The sequence below is a fragment of the Nuphar pumila genome, chromosome 10 (genome assembly GCF_984573655.1).
Source record: "Nuphar pumila chromosome 10, dmNupPumi1.hap1.1, whole genome shotgun sequence".
Classification (NCBI taxonomy): domain Eukaryota; kingdom Viridiplantae; phylum Streptophyta; class Magnoliopsida; order Nymphaeales; family Nymphaeaceae; genus Nuphar; species Nuphar pumila.
This window is the reverse complement of record NC_143258.1, coordinates 106,915,101-106,936,579: the sequence shown is the minus strand read 5'-3', so window position 1 is coordinate 106,936,579 and position 21,479 is coordinate 106,915,101. Positions and strand designations below refer to the sequence as shown.

Genomic DNA, 21,479 nt, shown 5'->3' with positions numbered 1-21,479 from the left:
TTTCGGAATAGCCTATACATCACACATTCTGGATCAAGTAAAAACTCTAGGTTTTCATCAAGCCATTGCTACATCCATTTCAGTAGGAATTGATGTTTTTTTAACACCACCTTAGTTCAAGATGTTGAACAACAAAGTTTGATTTTGTGAAAGCACCATCATTATGGGAATGTACACATTGTAGAAAAATTACTTCAATCAATTGAGATATGGTATGCTAGAAGTGAATATTTGAGACAAGAAATGAATCTTAATTTTAGGATGAATGATCCTTCTAATCTAGTCTATATAATGTCCTGCTCTGGAGCCAGAGGAAATGCATTTCACGTACACCAATTAGTAGGCATGACAGGATTAATGTTAGACCCTCAAGGACAAATGATTGATTTACCCATTCAAAGCAACTACAAGAAAAGTGTTAATTAGCGACAAAAATTTGCGATGGATTTTTCTGTCGTAAATTTGCGATGGATTAGCGAGAGAAAACTATCTGTCGCTAACATTCAAAATATTTGCAAAATTAATGACGGGAAAAAATTTCGTCGCGAATCTGTCTAATTAGCGACGGATTCGTGATGAAAAAATTGTCTCAGATCCGTTGCAGCTTAACGACGGATCAGCGGCAGAAATTTTCTCTCTAATCTGTTGCTAATTAGCGCTGGATTTTGCGACAGAAAAATTCAGTGGTTAATTTTCATTTAAACTGAACAACCTAAGGCACGAAATTCACCCTCTCTCTCTCTCGTTACAGAGTGGCTTTGGATGTCGATGGTGGTGGTGGATCACTTCGGAAAAAAAACACAAGAAGAGGAACCCTACCATTTCTTCTTCTTCTTCTGTGCTTTGTGGGTGGTGATTGTTGGTTGTGCGCAGAGAAGAGCAGGATCGACATCAACATGTCTGGGTGGGACGTGGGTGCCATCTTCTACAGCGACCACACCCAATTCCCCTCTGAAGGGCAGAAACGCCATGGCTCCCAGTCCAGGCACGCCGCTCTCGTGAAGTTCAAGTAGTTCATCCGAAGCTTCACTAGCATCAAGATCTTCGATCGTTTCCTCTCCTACCGATCTTCTTTTCCCCATAATTTTTACTGTATTTTTCGCTCAATCGACTGATAGGACACCTGGAGTTTTCCTAGAGAGAGTCTCATTCAAAACCCCAAATTCCTCCTTGTCGAAATGGAAGATCTCGACTCGTTCGATGTTGATCTCACTTCGGAGATCCGGAAGCAGCCTGCTGATTATTTACCCTTGGTGCTCATTTCTTTCAAGATACCCGTTTTCCCTTTTGCCTCCCATTCTGTTTGCTGGTTTGTTTGTTGATGTTGATTAGATGGTTGCAGTTTGAAACGGCTGCTGCCAAGGTTCACGCGAGTTTGCGGTCCAAGGTAGCTGGGGAGACTGGGGAAATAGAAGAACCCAACATAGGGGATGTGCAGATTCTGCTGTCTTCTAAGGAGGATCCTTTGTCGATGCTGTCGCTTGGGGTTTGTACAAAAATTCATTTATTGCCTTACACTTTTTTTGGGTCATTCTTTTATTGGTTGGTTGATTTTGATCTTGGTATTGTATAGGCTGACTACATCTCGAAGCTTGTTAAGATTTCTGGAATCTCAATTGCTGCATCGAGAACAAAGGCGAAGGCGACATATGTGACATTGTTATGTAAGAACTGCAAGAATGTGAGGATTGTCCCTTGCCGTACTGGGCTTGGTGGAGCCATAGTTCCTCGTTCATGCGACCATGTTCCCCAGGTATCGATTTGTATTGGTTTTGCTTCCTATTTCTTTTCAAGTTTCTGTTGTATTCTAAGAATTTTTTTTCTGAACAAGATCTGTATGAATGATTGGCGTCTTCTTTTTTCCAATTATTTAGCCTGGGGAAGAGCCTTGCCCCATTGATCCCTGGATTGTTGTTCCTGATAAAAGCAAATATGTCGATCAACAGACGCTGAAGTTGCTGGAGAACCCTGAGGTAGATAAACCTCTTCTCTTTCTTCATGTATTACTGATTATTTTATTTTTTGAGACTACTTCTTGCTGGTTTTTGAAATCATGGTAACAATCCTGATTACTGATGATTGTTTGGTTCTTTACAAGTTCTACATATGTCCCATCTTTTTAGCAATATCTATAAGAATCTTTCCTTTTCACTTCCCGATTCATTAGGGAACTATGATTGTATGGAGGTGCTATGAATGAACTTACCAAGGTGGATAATACCTGAAAGTTTAGCGGCAAGATTGTTTGCCACTTGCTAGTCATGATTGGTTCTAAATGCACTATAGTTATTCATAAAGCTAATAAGAAAATGACTCTTTTACTCATCGGGATTCAATTCTGTTTGTGCTATTTGGTTCTTTCTGAAATAATTACACTTGTTGGAATTTCATGTTTGTGTTACCATAATTAAAGTTGGTTAATTTTTTAGGTTATTTATCCTTGTATGCACCATGTTAAAAAGCCATTTTGAAATTTTCTCCCTTTTCTGCATAGTGGGGATCAGGTGCAATGGTATTGCACAAAATACAATGTGATGCCCCACCTCGCTCATGTTGCTGGGCCCAACAAATACAATGTGATGCCCCCACCTCGTCTGATCCTGTACCGTCCAGAGCAACGTCGCCCGCATCCTCAACGTTGGCCGCACGGCGGCTGAGCCACCGCCTGCCGTTAAAGAGGTACGCCTCGGCTTGAGGCGCGCATCGCCTCAAGGCGTATGAGACGCATGCCTCAGGGCTCTTTTTTTAAATTTTTTTTTTAATTTTGTGACGGATTAGCGACGGATAATATCCGTCACTAATGCTTTAGCAAACTAAATAAGTGCTTATTTAGCAACGGATTAGCGACGGCGATGATCCGTCGCGAATTCGAGACGGATTGGCAACAGATAAATTCTGTCGCAGTTTAGCGACTAGGATTATGCGACAAACTCTTTTAGTCATTAATCCGTTGCTAATCCATCGCTAAACACGTTAGCGACAGATTTTGCGACGGATCAGCAAAAATTACTTAGAAAGGACACTCCCCCAAAAAAAAGGAAATTTAGAAAGTAGGCACTCCCAATTCACCACCAATGCATACACACTCAAGTAGAAGAGCTCACCCAAGCTTAGAATGTTCAAATGGAGCATTTATATTGTTTTTCGCCTAAAACCCCATCCAGGCCTGCGCCTGATAGGTCATCTGGAACAAAATAGGCTCTGCGCCAGATAGACTGATCTTGAATCGTTGATTGGGCCTCGTCTTCAGATAGACTGATCTCAAATTCGAATTTATAGTGTTTTCCACCTAAAATAACTGATTGTATTTTATTTTGGTAAATAGATAACTGTGTCCCATTTGCCACCTTCCTTGGGACTAAAATGCGTTGTAGCACCATTGATACACTTGGGGACAACTTAGTTTAAGAATGTTAAGCATAAGGGGGCGTCTAAGACTCCTCTGGAAAATTGTGTATTACATCTATAAATACAATGGAACCTCTAATCTCAGTGTGAAACTGAGATAGAGATAAATATTCTTCACCATGGATGTAGATCTATTTTGTATCAAACCACATTAAATCATGTGTTTTATGTGTGATATTTTAAAGAGCCATCTATCTATGAGGTGGATGGTGTTAGCTTGACATCTCGAATCATTGATGGGACGAGCCTGTGAAGATGTATGCAAATTCTTTAGGCTTTGCCATGGTAATTATCCAAATAATTATAAAGAGCAACACTCCCATGCTAATTATTTACTGAAAAGACTAATCGCAAATTCCTCATTACACAAGCCCACATGCCCACAAGGGCTCCGCTCATTTTGGTAGGGGCAACATGTGAATGTTAACTAGTTGATGGGACATCACAAGCTCGAAACTCACAAGTTGCATCCCTTGCTGTAAGCTTGAAACTAGGCTGGTGGGCCGGGGGGACCTCCTGAGGCCAGCCAATGTGCAGCCAATGATGGGGTTTTCCCTTGGCTTAGCAAAAAAAAAAGGAAAGACATTACACATCTCACTTCATAGAAATGTGCATGGGCCCCACTTTTAAGGCTTGGAAGTGAGATGCACGGTTCCTAAGTTTACGGCATGGGTTCAAGACTTGAACCTGAAGCTGACTGATCAGTATCACGATTTTGTCGTTCAAATGAATATATCTCAAAAAGACCATGCTGCATTTATTTGTATCAAGAATTTCCTAAGAAAAACTTATAGTTTGATATTTGATTTTTTTTTACCACCACGGGGATTGCCCGCATGGCCAGCAGCGTGGTTGAAATGGTGCTGCCCCCCCCCCCCCCCCCCCCCCCCCCCCCCAATGCACCGGCTTATCCATAGCTTTCAGAGGTAGGCCACATAAGGCAGGGTGGTCGTGGGGGCTCCACCCGGGTTTTTCCTTCGGGAGGGAGGGTTTCTCGTCATAAAAAATAGATATTTGAATTTTTTTTTTTTTTGAAATTTTTTTCTTTTATAAATTTAAATAATTTATTTTGTTTGTCTACCATGCGACTTTTATGGTAAAACCAAGAAAGATGTCAGATTTCCTAACAGATTTCACATTATATGTAGCGTCGCTGCATCGTGGGCATGCAGCGACCTGCCTGAGCCATCCATCTTGGCATTTCTAGAGATGGGTGCGGTGTCCATCTCCAGAAATGTTGAGATACAGATGGTCAGCGGCAGTGGAGCTGCATGTTAAGCATACATTGCCGCTGCATAAAAAATGACCTCTTCCTTGGTTGAATTTGGTGGTACCTAAGATCTGGGGGCAGGGGAAAGCCCTACAAGGGTCTTTTCCTGTCTAAATGAAAAAAAAAAAACGAAAAAGAAACCTCACACATTTTTGTTGAAGGTTCTCTAGTCAATACCATCATTGGCTTGAAAGACTTGCTCATGGTTAAACTGACTTTGTAGGAAAGGCTTGCACTTTTCTCCACTTGAGTCTACAAAGGCTTCGATGAAACAAAAAACTTTGAATAATCTTGCCACCTTCTGGATTTGGGGTAGGGGTGCAAATGGAACAAGTTTGGTGGACCTTTGATCCGAATCAAGCACTTTATTTATGGATATGAATCATTAAAGATTTGAAAGAGTATTGAAATGAGTTTGTATTTTTCGCATTAGGATATTTTTTGGATTTGGATCAGTGTTTCGTATTGAATCTGTGTTCAGTAGGGATGGCAGTGGACCGGGGGAAAGCGGGGCCCCGCCCCGCCCCGTTTGGACCGGGGATGAAGGGTATGAAACGGGGATGGAGGCGGGGATGAAGGTTAAAATCCATCCCCGTCCGGGGGTGGAGGCGGGGATGGACTGGCACGTTCCCCCGCCCCGCCCCGCCCCGCCCCATCCCCGCCCCGGCCCCGCCCCGGCCCATCCCCGCCCCGCCCCCGGCCCATCCCCGTCCCGGCCCCGCCCCATCCCCGCCCCCAACTCAGATGAACTGTTTACTAACCCTAACTCCCTTCCCTAATTTCCTAACCCTGGAGCCGGGCGACGTTACTGTGCACGTAGGACGCCGGGTTCTCGATAGCGTACCGGACTCCGGCCTGGGCGGCGAGGTGCATCACGTGGGTGAAGGCGACGAGGTCGAAGAGCTTGGCCAGGAGCCGGGCGTCGTTGATGTCGCCGGCGATGACGAAGACGCCGTGGTCGCCGAGGATTCGACGGCGGGCCTTCTTGAGCGAGGGGTCGTAGTAGTCGTTGAAGTTGTCGAGGCCGACGACACCGTCACCGCGCTTCCGGAGGGCGAGCGAGACGTGGGTGCCGACAAAGCCAGCGGCGCCGGTGACGAGCACGCTCATCCCGCGGGGTCGGGGACGGGGGCGGGGTCGGGACGGGGACGGGGCGGGGGCGGGGCGGGGACGGGGACGGGGTCGGGACGGGGACGGGGCGGGGGCGGGGCGGGGACGGGGACGGGGCGGGGACGGGGACGGGGCGGGGGTGGAGGACATGAAACGGGGATGAAGGCGGGGGTGGAGGATAAAATTTTGAGGCGGGGCGGGGGTGGAAACCTTGTCCCCCGCCCCGCCCCACTGCCATCCCTAGTGTTCAGATTCAGATGTAATCTAGTTCGTTTGCACAATTTACATGTAAAAAACTTTTATTTTAGTCGTCATTTATCAGGTCTAATACCATATGTACTTTAGATCTGGGTTCCATCTTACATCATAACTTATTGGGATTAGGATTGACTGCAGAAGATTTGGATTTGAATCAGGAAAAGGATGCACCCTGTGCCCTTTCAAGAATCGGGTCCAGATCTATGATCCACATACCTTTGGTTTCAGATCTAACCTGAGCCCATTTGAGAATCGGATCCAAATTTGTTGTCCACATACATTCAGGATAACATCCAACCTGATATCTTTTGAGAATCGGGTCCAGATCCATGGTCCACAGACCTTCAAGATAAGATAAGACATGAGCCCTTTCAAGAATTGGGTCCAAATCCATTGTCCAAACACCTCCATGATATGATCCAACTCAAACCCTTTCGAGAATAGAGTCCAAATCTGTGATCCACACACCGTCAAGATAAGATCTAACCTGGGCCCTTTTTGAGAATCAAGTCTAGATCCATGGTGCATACACCCTAAGGAAAATATCTAACCTAAGCCTTTTTGAGAATCAGATCCAGATCACCTTCATGATAAGATCTAACACGAGCCCTTTCGAGGATCGGGTCAAGATATGTGGTCCACACACCTTCAGTATAAGATCTAACCCGAGCCCTTTCAAGAATCGGGTCAAGATCTGTGGTCTAAACACCTTCAGGATAAGATCTAACTCCAACCCTTTCAAGAATCGGGTCAAGATCTGTGGTCTAAACACCTTCAGGATAAGATCTAACTTGAACCCTTTCAAGAATCGGGTCAAGATCCGTAGTCCACATGCCTCCAAGGCTTTTGCCCTACGCAATACTCTCAAGCTAAAGGCTCTAATGGCCCCAAAGGGGGTTGGCGTAGTAGGGTCCAGCCTTGGCCACTAAACGGATGGTCCAAGTTCGTTCCCATGGGTGTCTCCTCTCTGCGCAAGCCAATGCCCAGCATAGGATCCAAGAATGGGGGTCCTAGCCTCAGAGTTTTATGCCACCAGCACGATGACCAAGTATGGCAGGCCGAGCCAATGTGACCAGTTCTACGTGCTGGCTGGGGTTTATTCCGGTTATAAATCCAAAAAAAAAAAAAAAGGCTCTGATGAATTAGTCTTAGGGCAAGCCTGACTACATTATGGTTCCAAGTGGTGGATAGCTAGCTCGAATGACATGAGTAAAATGGCTTTAAATGTGATTTCAAAACTCACGAAGACAACATAACCTAGATTCACGCAGGCCTGGACAAGGACACCTGTCATGGAAAAGGACGGTGGATACCACTTTTTTGTTTTTTTCAAGTGTCCAGGGTATCCTGTCCTCTCCCCTGTTTCAGGGGAGGGCATTTCCCACTCATTCATGCGTCCTGCGTTTGCATGGGCGCACATGGGTCCCACGGGACCCGACTACAACCACTCTTACCCCACCCCTCCCAACGTAAATTGATATCGAACCACAAACAGTGAAAATATCATTTATTTGCTCATTTCCAAGGACACCATGTCAAGAAACACAATCGCTCCACTTCCTAATAATTAACATAAAATATTATAATATAACATTTGTAACAGATGACACCATTTATTTGCTCATAAAAACATTACAAAAAAAATTCAAAACAGAAGCTCCCACAGGAAAAAAAACAACAAGGCAAAAAAGGGAGTGAAATCAAGAACAGGCACGTAGAGGAATCGAATGAGAACCAAAAAGGGAGTGAAATCAAGAACAGGCACGTAAAGGAATCGAATGAGAACCAAGAGTGAAGCACAAAGGCATAATCATATGAGTGGCGAGTCTCCTAACTCCTGAAAATACAAAGACAAGGAAAACTCTTTATAAGAATTCTAATAGGAAAAAAAACAGTGCAAATAAATGAATTAAGAGGAGGCTTTTCTCTGGACATAAAAAAACCACTCGTTCAATTATTCACACCCAAGGCAGAATTACGCAGTGTACCTCTTCGAATGCAAACAAAATGAGCATGATCAAGGGTGGGAAATTGCATTATTTTTTTATTTTTTGAATACCAACTCTAAAAACAGCTAGAAATTTCTGTTTTCGTTTTTCTAAAACCAATTTACAATTTTTTCTAGGCAAGATATGAAAATTTACTAAAATCCAGATTGGTCCACACTTATTGGTACCGAAAGGCCATGGATCATGGCTAGTAGATTATATTCATTGTTGAAAGAGATCCAAGCTCATCAAACTTTTATATTTTCCGTCTAGCTAACAAATCAGGCGGACATGATGTAGACCAAAGAACTAAAGAAGAGGACGCTAATACCTGCATTCCTGGACAGGGCACATCCTGAAATCTGATTTCACTTGATAGATGCACGCATAACCTTACAGCTTCCAGAATGACAGCCTTAATATTTACAAGTCATTGTATTTTGAAGAGATTTTTGAGTTTCACAACCAGCCTCCACTCGTCATTATTCAAATCTTCCTGCATATTCCATTAAACCAACAAAGACGTCAAGGTATACTCTATAATAATCACAATTCGGAAAGAGTACAGCAACCCGTATAATAAAAAAAAGTATCCACGAAGCCTGGACACATTTAAAAGAAAGAAATCACACATATGGAAGAAAAAAAATCAAAATGAGCATGCAGGTGTTTCCTGGAATGTGTACGGGAAAGTCAGCAAATGAACATGCAGGTGTTGCCTGAACTGAGTACAGACCTTCCCCCCTCTTTCATTAGAGAATCATGATGCTGGTTTTATTATTCACTCTACAAAAAGGACAGCAAGAACCTAAACTTTAAGGGTATGGATATAGAAGAGGGACTTCCCAATAACTCATAGGAAGCGGAAGCAGAAGCCCCATTTCACATCAAAGGAGACTCTGCAGCTGAGAATGAGAACATGGGAAAAGAAAAAGGTTGCCTACCTTGAAAGATTCAGATTGGTGAGAGATAAGAATAACAATTCAACTATTAAAAAACAAACATCTAATAGAGCCATCATCATCAGCTGATAAAGGCTGTTGAAATTGTAGTGAACCAAGCCAGATTTATACAAGATTACTCAAACCAAATGCACAAACTTGAAGCACACACTAGGCTAGAAACCACCAGATGAACTATCAAAGCATGCTCAAGACTCTCATGTCCCACATGGATTACTGTATACTAGAATCCTCCAGCCAATCCAATGAGCAGAACAGTCAATGTTACCACCTCACATAGACACTAAGGCAAAACTGACCAGTGTTGCAAAAAATTGTATCGCAAAGCATATCATTTCATACGTCCTTAATGTTACTATTTAGGGGCAATTTCATCTTTCAATACTTTATATGCATATTATCATTTCTTGTATTCTATAGGGTTAGCTTTGTCATAGAAATGTTTTACTTGTAATATAACTTGACTTCTTACCCCAGAACATTTGATTCCATATGTTTTGATCTCCAGCCTAAAACATCAAATGGACACTCTCCCCTAGGGGCTGTCAAGTGTACGGGATCTACTCACAATTTTGTGCGAGAAGACCTAGTGCCAAGACTCAAATGCAAACCACATTCGCATCCTCAATTCAATGTCATGGTAGGAGATGGAAGTCATCTCAAGTGTGGGCAGATTTGCACAGATGTAGAGTTAAATTTGCAAGGGTCTCAATTCATTCTTAACTTATTTGTTCTTCCAATGCCCGGGGCAGACATTGTTTTGGGAATGTGTTAGTTGAAGTCCTTAGAGAGCGTAATATGGGACTCCTTGAACATGGAAATGGCATTCATCAAGGCGGGAAAGTCCATGATTTTGAAAGCTAATGACACTCAAGGTGGAGAGGTCGTAGATGGTGAAGAAGCTCTTAGAATATATAGAGCTACTCACATGGCCATGTTGAGTGAGACACCATCAAATACGAATTCACTCTTGATTACTTACAATTAGGACCTCTACTCTCTTCCCCTTAAGAATGCTTATAGAATTTAATATACCTTTGCTTCCCAATGTGTAGCATTGTCCACTTGACTCTTGGATGAACTCGGTTTCTTCCAAGCTTAGCTCTTCCTCTTCTTCCGAGTTTTCATCCAACTCGTCCTCTATAACCATTAAACATTTAAGTGCTTTCAACTTGCACTTGTGACCCGCTTTTCATTCCTCTTTGCATACAAAACAAAGCTCCTTCCGTTTTAACTCATCTATTTGGGCTTGGGAGAGACGTTCGGTTCTAGTGTTTGTACCTTCCCGAAATTACACTTCCTTGTTCGGCATTGGTTTTGAATTTGGCTTTGTATCGGAATTCGGATTTGAGAAACTCTTGCGAATTCCCTACATTCTTCTTTGCTTCTGTTCAATAACCCTTGATTGCATGTAACACTCTTCAAGTGTATGAGGGTTTTGAGTGAGTAGCTCATTCCGGATCTCTTCTTTTAATCATCTAAGGAATGCACTCAATAGAGCATCATCGTTCCAAGCATCACATAAGGAACAAAGATGCTCAAATTGAGCTTGATATTCTTGGACCGTTCCCATTTGTTTAATTTGTTTCATTTAAACACCATAGTTCATATAAGGAGTACGTCTAAAGCGCTTGAGCAACTCCCACTCTAGCACGTCCAAGTTGGTGTTAAAATGTATCATTCGACAATTGTAATATTATATATATTTTATATATATAAAGGATAATACATATTCATATATGGTATATATGCATATGTATTATCCTAATTATATATATAAAATATATATTTATCTATTTATAGGCATAGGGGTAGTTTAGACATTTCATAGTTTTTACGCTTTGTAATTTTATTTTTAATTTTCTTTTTTATTTTTCCCTTTTTTGTGGTTTGCGCCACCTAGGGAGGCTCCCCAAAGAGTCGTTGGGGAGCCCCCAACGGCCACAAATGTGATCGTTGGGGGCTCCCAACGACCACAAATGTGACCGTTGGGGGCTCCCAATGACTCCTTTGGGAGCCCCCTTGGTGGCCCTTCTCTTGTGTTATAAATAGGGGTCTCCCCCTTTGTATTCTTTACTCCTTAGAGGAGCTTATGCTCCATTGTATGGGGTTTATACCCCCTTCTTCCTTCTTCTTCAATAATATTCAACTTATGACTTTATGTCATATTTTTGCCCCTTGTGTGGGTTTATGTGTTAGCACATTATGTGCTTGTGTTGTTCCCTTTAATAGGTTTATTCGCACTTCATGTGCATGTGTATGGGTTCTTTATTGAACCTAATGTATTCAAAGCCACTTTCTAACATGGTATCAGAGCCAAGTTGAGATCGAGTTGCTCTTTGGTGCATCGGGAAGCGTGGTATTCAAGAAAAATTTAAAGAAAAATGGTGAAGTATTTATTTCTCTCTCTTTTCTTTCTTAAAGTTATTAGGTATGCATTCTATTTCCTTAAGTATTGTATGAAGAATTTAATATGTTTTTTTTATGTGTACTCTTTGTCATTATGTCTTTTTATAAAAATTTGAGTTACTTGATACTCTATTGAATCTTTTTCGTATACATACTTTTTCGTATGTTTTTCTTTGAAAAAATTGAAAATGATAACTTGTTTGGCGAAAAAAAATTAGATATATGATTGCTCAAAACTTAATGGGTCGGTAAAGATTTATGACCATTGAAGCCTTGAATTTATATTTTAAATCTAACTTTGTTTATAAGAATACCTTTTATATATGGTAAGTCTTTAAAGAAAGGTATGTTAAGATTAAAATATTTGTGAGATGTAGTTTTTCGAAATATGCTAAATTCCTTAATAAGTTTTGATTCACTTACCCAATGTGTCCTTTTTATATGAGCAACATTTAATTAAGAAAGTTTTTTTATATAATTCCGGTTGAATTAAGTTTTAAAATAGTCTTATGGAATATGGTGATTTTCTTTGCATCTTTATACTCTTAAAAGATTTTTCAATTTGATTTAAAGAGCTTGTCTCATTATAAAATTTATGGTCTTCACTAATGTTTGTTGCGTACTTATTACATTAGGAGTTCGTAATAATCTATTAAGTCATGTTTTTTGATAAAACTTAAAAGCTTTTGAATTTTTCCTCAATAAATGTTTAATTTTATAGATTTATGCCATAGTACAATCTTACTTTATCATAAGGTTTTTTTAACAAATCTATTATTCTTCTTTGTTGGAATTTCTCTCACTTTAGTGGAGTTTCCCCCTTCTTTGGGAATTTTGTGTGTTTTGAGCTCTCTTTAAGGAGCCTTTCGGTCCTTATAATCTTCTTGTCAGTATATACTCTTTTATGAAGATTTCATGGTTGTTGTGAGAAGATTGTTTGTGAGTATCTTTTTCCTTGCATAATATCCTTCAACGATTCATTAATACTTGTAACTCTTTGTGGATCTTTTGAGATTGGTTGTGAGCATCATTTTTTAAGTTACAATAGTGGATTTCATAAGATTTTTCAAACTTCACCATCTTTATGAATGCCTATATTGGCCTAAGTTTGTTATTTGCTTATTCAAGATTATTGTCATTTAAAAATCTTGCATTGCATAAAAGTGCATCTATTATCATTTGGTGTGCATTTAATTGCACTTTATATCTATCATAGTTGAGGCTTGTTTTTGACTTTTTGATTATTCCAAATCGGTTCTTACGCATGATGTTGCTTAATATTTCATAATTGTGTTAGTTGCATAATAAGTCTTTTTTGTATAAATGACTTCTTTTGAAGATTAAGCATAATTCATGTTTATGAAAAATTGTTGTTATAAAGCATATTATTGTGATTGATTATATTAGACCTTTGATTCAATTTTTAATCGGTCCTCTTTTCTTTGAAAAATGATTCCTAAAGTGTTTATTGCCTTTTTGTAGCATTTATATTTGTCCATCACATGTTTCTTTAATGCATCATTGTTTTGGCCTTATTATTGTTTTATTAGAGATGTTTGTTGAGGTGAGTTATGGACACCTCGTGTTATATCATTTTAGATTGTCCAAATTGCCATATTATAGATGGTGGTTGAGGTGAGTTATGGGCACCTTGGGACTCTAGAATGATTTGGTATATGATCTCTAATTATGAGTGTGACACTCGTTGTTATGTCTTTTTAGATTGTCCACTTAGCATATTATAGATGGGGGTTGAGGTGAGTTATGGGCACCTTGGGACTCTAGAATGATTTGGTATATGAGTGTGTCACTAGTTTGATGTTGGCCATTGATCTTATGGATGCTCTTATTTATATATAAATGTGATGGATATATGATGTTTGAAACCTTAAAATATTTTAAGGTATATTGAAATCAAGGTTTTAGGGATTATTGCCCAACCTTCCATTGTTTATGAAAATTATGAGTGCATTTGCACATTTGTGATTTTGTGCTTTTTGTCAGTGTTTTAAAACTCGTTGACTCGGCTGACTCGGCTCGGCTCGCCCCTCCAGCGAGTCAACCCGGCAAGGCAAACTCGGTTTGCCAAAACTCGGCCTTGACTCGGGCTTGACTCGGCCTGACTCGGCTTGACTCGGCTTGACTCGGCCTGACTCGGGCGAGTTTTGGGATGTTTGAAATTTGTTTTTTGAGTTTCAAATTACAGTTTCGAAATATATAAGTACATATATTTTAACAAGGGTTACCCCCAGATTTTGTATAAAATAAAAATAAAAATCATTTAAAGATAAAAAAGCATTTAAATCCATAGAATAAAATCACCATGTTGTTCGAACTACTGTTCACCCTGTGTTATCAACTTATTCTAGCAAAATATTTTAAAGAAATGATTCTCACTATATATGGTGGGTCAACTGTGCCTATGGGAAGTCACATTTAGGTTTCATCATCCATTTGTTATGTGAACAAGCATTGTACATATTCAAATATTAGTAGTCTTTTTATAGTTGTGCCATTAATATATTTCCTGCATAGTTTTATAGATGAGAAAATTGCTTATTTATGTTGATATTGGGCATTCTGTAAACTTTCAATATGCACATATATCCCTGTTTTACATTTATGGATTTGTTAGAGAGGGAATTAAAACTTTTAAAACAAGCTAGCATATATGATTGGCCATTTTAGGAACCTTAGGTAGTAGCAGACTGAACTCATGGTGACCAAATCCTCTAATTCAAGTCATGAATTAGTCAAAGTGCTTGTATAGATATCAAATTCAATTATTCAAGCAAACCTCTATAGCTCTTTGCAGTTGTTTTTATATTCTTACAGACATTTGGAGACTATGTTTACTCAAAAACATGGTTTTAGACAAATTATATATTGTTTTTCTTTTAAAATCAAAAGTTAACAAAACCCGGTCCGAGTCACCGAGTTGACCCGCCGAGTCACGAGTCAATAAAGAACGAGTCGAGTTCCGAGTCACGGGTTTTAAAACCTTGCTTTTTGTGCACAAGTGTTCCATATGTTCTTGGTGTGCGTATGTTCACACATTTATTTTCAAGAATATTGTTCTATCGGTTGTTGTATCTTGTTGAAGATACTTTTACATAGTTTATTCAAAAATGTTATTTTTATGGGTATTCTTTTTTGAAGAATATTGTTTTATTGATTCAAGGTTTGATTTATATATATGTTTGTCATTACAAGTTTGATTACCTCAAAAGTCTTCTCCTTTTATGCCCCTTATCTAAGTGTCATCATATGTAGACAAGAATTTTATTACACATTTGTGTGTTGGTAACTCTTTGTTGGCTTTTGCTCTCTTGGTCTAGTAGCTGAACACACTTGTCTTGAGTGTTATTTTATGTAGACAAGGCACGTTGATTCACACCATGGTGTGTGATTTTAGTCCATGTTGGCGTTTGTGTCCTTGCTCTAGTCGCTGAGATGTATACCCATGGTTGGCTTATTTCACTCATTTCAAGTGTCATCTTATGTAGACAAGAGATGTATTGTGTTTTAGCTCATGGTTGGCTTGTTACTCTTGTTCTAGTAGCTGAACATACTTGGTTTTGAGTGTATTTTTACGTAGACAAGAGATGCTTTTGGTCCATGTTGGCGTGTATTCTCTTGTTCTTGTCGTAGATGCACTCATTTCAAGTATTATTTTGCACAAGAGACTCTTTTGCACACCTTTGTGTGTGTCTTTGGCCTTTAATGACATTGTATTTATGTTCTTGATCTAGTAGCTTATACACTTGATTTATAGGTTTTGGAGGACTAATGAGGTAGTTGTTTGTAATGGATGAACTATTGTTGAAATTTGCAAAATTTCATTCATGACTTGTGTTTTAAGATATTCAAGTGAATCATATTTTTGATATGCATATTTTAAAATCAAGTTGATTTTTTGGCATTTAATCTATATATTAAGTGCTTATGGTATTTTGGCCACTTTTGTATGCAAAATGTGTCCTTTTTGTCAATTGAGTGAGATTTTCCTAAATGGGTAAGATTCTCTACTCAAATAACACTATTCGTTTTGCCTCGTAAATGGATTTAAAACCTTGTGAACTCTTGTGTTTATTTTTCGTCTAAAGTATGCTTGGAGACTTCGTTTCTCTTATTTGGCACTTCATTACATGTTTGAAGCATGTTCATTAATGATTCCTTTACGTATTAATTCATTTCATGATAATATATGCATATGTTATTTATGGCTTTTTAGGATCGCATTCAATAAAGTATATGTTGCTTATGCCTCTTCGTAGGATTATTGTGGTGTCCCTTAGTGGACTATTTTGTTATTCTCCCATTATGGGGTTGTGTTTGTCCAATATTGGACCTTATGAATGCATTATGCATTCTTGCAATATGTTTTCGCTCACTCTTTAAACATGATATATGATTTTGAAAACTTTGGTTTTCTAAATTTTCTTTTCATGCTAAAGTAATTATCCTATTATGCATAAATTTTGCACCTTGTTAGGAATGTTCTTTTTTGAGTAAAGTGCAAAGATATTTTTTACTTGTTCTTTGTTGTTGTTCCTCAGGATCTTGAAGATAAGAGGAAAAGAAGTACCTTGGATAGATCATGGAAGGTGCTCATCGTTAAAGACATTGGAGGGAGACATTTACAATGGCATTCGTCCTGAAGGCTCTTGAAGCCTTGAGATTCTTCCTCTTGCTTTCTTCAATCTTTTCGTTCCCCCACGCAAAAAGCTTGAGGGGGGGTGTTAAAATGTATCATTCGACAATTGTAATATTATATATATTTTATATATATAAAGGATAATACATATTCATATATGGTATATATGCATATGTATTATCCTAATTATATATATAAAATATATATTTATCTATTTATAGGCATAGGGGTAGTTTAGACATTTCACAGTTTTTACGCATATTCCATTTGGAATATGTTTGTAATTTTATTTTTAATTTTCTTTTTTATTTTTCCCTTTTTTGTGGTTTGCGCCACCTAGGGAGGCTCCCCAAAGAGTCGTTGGGGAGCCCCCAACGGTCACAAATGTGATCGTTGGGGGCTCCCAACGACTCCTTTGGGAGCCCCCTTGGTGGCCCCTCTCTTGTGTTATAAATAGGGGTCTCCCCCTTTGTATTCTTTACTCCTTAGAGGAGCTTATGCTCCATTGTATGGGGTTTATACCCCCTTCTTCCTTCTTCTTCAATAATATTCAACTTATGACTTTATGTCATATTTTTGCCCCTTGTGTGGGTTTATGTGTTAGCACATTATGTGCTTGTGTTGTTCCCTTTAATAGGTTTATTCGCACTTCATGTGCATGTGTATGGGTTCTTTATTGAACCTAATGTATTCAAAGTCACTTTCTAACAGTTGGTTGACCATGTCTTTGATCATACCAACAAAACCACCTTAGAGCTTCGCCTTCTAGGTTCATGACCGCGCACTTCACCTTGTGCTCTTGTTCAACATTATGGCTTATAAAATATTGCCTAACCTTATAAATCTAATCCAATGACTCCTTGTCGAAAAAGATTGAAAATAACACTTTGACGAACCGTAACATGGGTTGAGCATACTCATGACATTCATTTCGCATGTGCGGGTAATTTGGGGTATGCGATGCATCATACAATGAGTGAACATGATTCATGCCCAGACCTATATCATCATATGCCCCATAGGGTTGAGCATTGAGCTCAAATGCATGCCCTTCCGAATGCAAACTCGACTGGACCGATCCTGGCTTACTTTTGTTGTGCCGGTCATTCTAATTAAATTCAACATGTGCGGGCACACCGTGTGTGTGCACGCCCTGCTGAAGCTCATGTTGATCAAATCTGAAATACGCAAAGGCGCGTGGCACATAGGCCTATTGCAAGGCATGGCCTTGCGCATTGCTGCTTTGCACATGCACACGAGGTGCGTAGGCGCTCTGCGCTTGTGCATCATGCGTATAGAAATTGCGCATGAGCACGCGTGCGTCGCAGGTGCCCTGCGCATAGGCGTCGTGTGTGTGTCATGCGCTACCTGCGCATAGGACTTATGCAGTTGTGCTTTGTGTGCTGACTCACTGTCTGTCTCTGCACCCTGTGCAACTGCATCTAAATCCTGCATTTGGTTGTTTGTCGTTGGCCTTGAGTTTGCTCAACAACAATGCCAATTGTTGTGGCACTCTAGTCATCTGGTTGCACTCTAGTCATCTGGTTCTCGATCCAGCTCATCCTGTTGTCCAGTGCAGTCACCTTAGGCTCCTTCCAGATTTTCCTCGAATCGTTGTTGCAACTGCTAAAGTGCTGCATCCTTCAACGGAGTAGCCTTCGGCGACATGGTGCTCTGATACCACTTGTTGCGCCTCATTGATGACGCTTCCCAAGATCACACACCGTAGGGGCTGTTTTACAAGCGCACGTAAGCACAGAGGAAAAACCAATAGTCGGCGCACACAGGCGCGCGTTTTGTCACTACAATTGCTTGTGCATGCAAGCGCAATATACAAAATCGTTGGATCTGGCGCACACAGGCGCTAAGGCATGCAGTGTGGCGCACGCAGGCTCACACAAGAATGTGACGCACATAGGTACGTATAATCTGGATAGCGCACTCGCAAGTGCAAACAAATTGCAAAGGCATTGCCTAAGTCCTACAGATGCCTTCGGTCTCACGCACAGTTGCAGATGATGTGGTGTGGCAGTGCGCAAGTACTCCATCAGGCGCAAGGGATGATCTGCGGTTTCAAGAAGCAAATCACCTCAATTCTGCAGAAAAGATATGTGCACTCGGCAATTAACGTGAACAATAGAGAAAGATGATCGATCAAGTGTGATTTCACTCATCTGAATAATCAGATTAGACAATCAAGAGTTATAAACTCTTACATGTGTCGAGGCGATGTTCAAATGAGTCGATCAGCTGAAGACGTCCACGATCCGCATGTGATTGGACCGAAGAAGAGGCTGCAGATGAAATCAGATGATAGATGCACCACTTGACCCTTCAAGATCACGAATTGATCTATCTAAAGTGATCTAGTTCTATTCGATCTATTCTAAGAATTAAGATCTACTCCAGAGACTAAAGACTAAAGAGAAAATGATGATTTCATTCAATTTTCCAATCTCCTTATTTTTACACAAGATAGCACTATTTATAGTACTTACAACATAATGTGCCCTCTAGGGATGGGCGACCCACAGATCAAATCTTGTTGGCCACGATCTTATGCGCGAACTTGAGATTGTGCCCTCTCTATCCCGCTCGTTGCTGGTTGGCCTGTGCGTAATGTAATATAGTGTATTTTCACACTTAGTCATTTTGAGATTTTTCGAAAATTTGGCTAAGTATAGAGGAAAAATCGATAGATTCTCGATTTTAGGCCAATACTTTTGAGTCTGGGCTTGCCCCAGGTCTCATTGGCAAGGCCTAAATGAGCCATTTAAAACGTGAGAAAAAGTTTTATTTTCAATCTTTTAAATTTGAGCGAAATTCGAGTTATGTTCAGACGAATTTCAGAGGCGAAATTCAAGTTATATATCATTGGATGCATCTCAAAATTATGAGCATAATGATATTTTACTTTTTCGAATTCAGGCTATGGTTAGACCAAAAATTCCCATTTTTCAAAAAAGGACCGGCTCGACGGGTCAAGTCCGAATTTGGATCGGGCTGGATCCAATGCTTATGATCCAAATTAATATGGATTTGGACTCTATACAAGACCCATATTAATCTGGAATTGATCTATCCCATGACCCAATTGGATTTTGGATATGGATTTGGATCTTGGATTTGGATCTAGATCCAAAATCCATGCCTAACAAAAATCCAGCTTTAAATTCACTTGTTATATTTAATTTGAAGTTATTTAGTGTTAAGAAGACTCCCAGAGGGATAAGGTGCCTTCTGGAAGTTTTTGGGTATTTATTTATTAATAATTAATTAATTAATTTTAATTAATTCATAAATTCACTTTTGGTTAGTTGATTAGGACTCCTAAGTAGAATCATAAATGGTCTTTAGAAAGCTAAAGAAGGTTTGAGAAATTTTAATTGAATTAGGAAAGAAGCTTGGAAAAGTCAACTTTAGAGTTTTAAAATTTTTGGAAAGTGAGTGAGAGTCCCATAAGGGGAGAGCTCTCTCTCCGGCCCATTTATAAGGAACTGGAAGGATAAGGCCCTTTTCACATATTTATAGCAGAGAGAGAAGGAAAAAGAGAAAAGAGAGAAAGAGTGAGAAAGAGAGGAAAAGAGGAAGGAGGAGGATGAAGAAGGCTTTTTCTCCAAACTACCCATCCGATTTTAGTTTTCATTTGATCTACGGTTAAGGTACGGGTGTTCTCTCTTGTCTCGGATGAGAGAAAGAGCCTAAGTAAGCTTTAAGCAATGTTTTTATGAAGAACCATGGATTCTATCTTGATCTTTCATGGTTTAATCCATGGGAATCGATACAGGAAGGTTAGATTACGTGAGATTTATATTCCTACGATATTTATATATATATATATATATATATATATATATATAAGCATGTATACGTATGCATATATATGTTTTTGACTTGTATGGATACTTTGCACAGGTCTGGACAATTTTGTCCCATGCTTTTAGCGGGTAGATCTCGACAAATCTGGCCACTGTGATGATGGGCAGATCTGGCCAGATTTGAGTCCCTAGCCGTTCTGGACAGATCTGTCCCCTGGACAAGTGTATATATATGGACAGGTGGACACGGGGCTATGGTTCTTAAAACTGAACCAGATCTATGAAAATAAAATGGTGCATATTCAGTTAAAATGAAATATAAGAAATTTTTGGTGTTTTGGTCACAGGACAGTCTGTTGTTCAGTCTCAGACAACTGTCCAGATTTGTGTTGGACCGTTGTTGAAGTGGAAAACATTAATCACACACACACACATATATATATATATATATATATATAATGACTCCAGCCGACTGATCGGCTGGACTGGTATACTGTTAAAAATAAATAGATCTTTTTCCTAAAAAAAAAAAATTTGTATAAGCATGGTTTATGAATTTGAGCATACCTAAATGTATATATTTGGATTATGGATTCGTGAATGATTCTGCATGAATGCAAAGTGCATGAGTATGCATATGCCCAAGCAGTGGCGGAGCCAGGGGTGGGCGGTCGCCCACCCCAAAATTAGAAACCGAAAAAAAAAAATCGAATAAGTGTCAGGTATAATATCAGTAATAGTTTTTTGCACATTATCCAATAATTTTGTTACTTTACCTTATATTTTTACATACATTAGCTTAAAAGAGTCTTTGATTAGCCCATAAATGAATTGATTCGGACCTAAATTCACACAGGTCTGGACTGTAGTCCGACCTGTATGCAGCCTTAGACTCTCTCTTTCGCTCTCTCTATATGTCTCTCTCCCTCTGCCACCAAGGCCGAAATAGAACAGGAGAAGACGACCATCTCTCTCTCTGAAACCGATGGCCTGCACCATCAATTTTCGGCGTCTAGATGAAGGGCTGGGAGACCAGAACAGCAACAAGCGGAAGAGATCGGCTGCAGACGACGGTGGTCAGCCCCTCACCATGGAGATCGATGACCACCTATCTTCGAAGAGGGCAGCCCTCCCTTCCGCCGAGGACCTGGACAGACCCACCTTCGGCAAGCCCACCTACGATGGAGTCATCGCTGGGAACTTCTGGCATTATCCCTGAGACCCGAAGTCTGCCCACCCAACGAAAAACTTCTGGCTCCGCCACTGTGCCCAAGTACGCACACCTAAATGAAAGTTCACAAGGTATGACTGTGATTGGATTTATATATATGCATAAAGTGATGATACTGAATAGGCATGCACACGTGCCATACAAATCTATTTTCTTTTTTTTGGCACATGTAAATGCTAAACCTGTTTTTCAGCCTACTTAATTTACCTTTTTTATTGCTGAACTGACTGACAGCCTAGCCGAGTTGTGCTTGGCTGGGCAAGATCAGTCTCTGCCAAGCCCAGCCAGTCGGCTGGGCAAGGGTAGGTCTGGCAGCACTGCCAGGTGCTAACAGACTCTACTAGGCCCAGCCGATTGGCTGGGCAGGT

At 40.0% G+C, this 21,479-nt stretch overlaps 1 protein-coding gene across 1 annotated transcript in view; it reads right to left on the bottom strand.

Annotated features, from left to right (window-relative positions):
- Window positions 1-7,554: 7,554 nt before the first annotated feature.
- Window positions 7,555-21,479, bottom strand: part of LOC149827806 (uncharacterized) — a 58,741-nt gene continuing 44,816 nt past the window's right edge. Inside the window, exons 12-13 of the mRNA XM_090019646.1 lie at window positions 8,366-8,530; window positions 7,555-7,883 (exon numbers count right to left, since the gene is read on the bottom strand). Of these exons, the coding sequence (XP_089875772.1) occupies window positions 8,465-8,530 (66 nt within the window). The 3' untranslated portion in view covers window positions 7,555-7,883; window positions 8,366-8,464. The remainder of the gene's footprint in view (window positions 7,884-8,365; window positions 8,531-21,479) is intronic.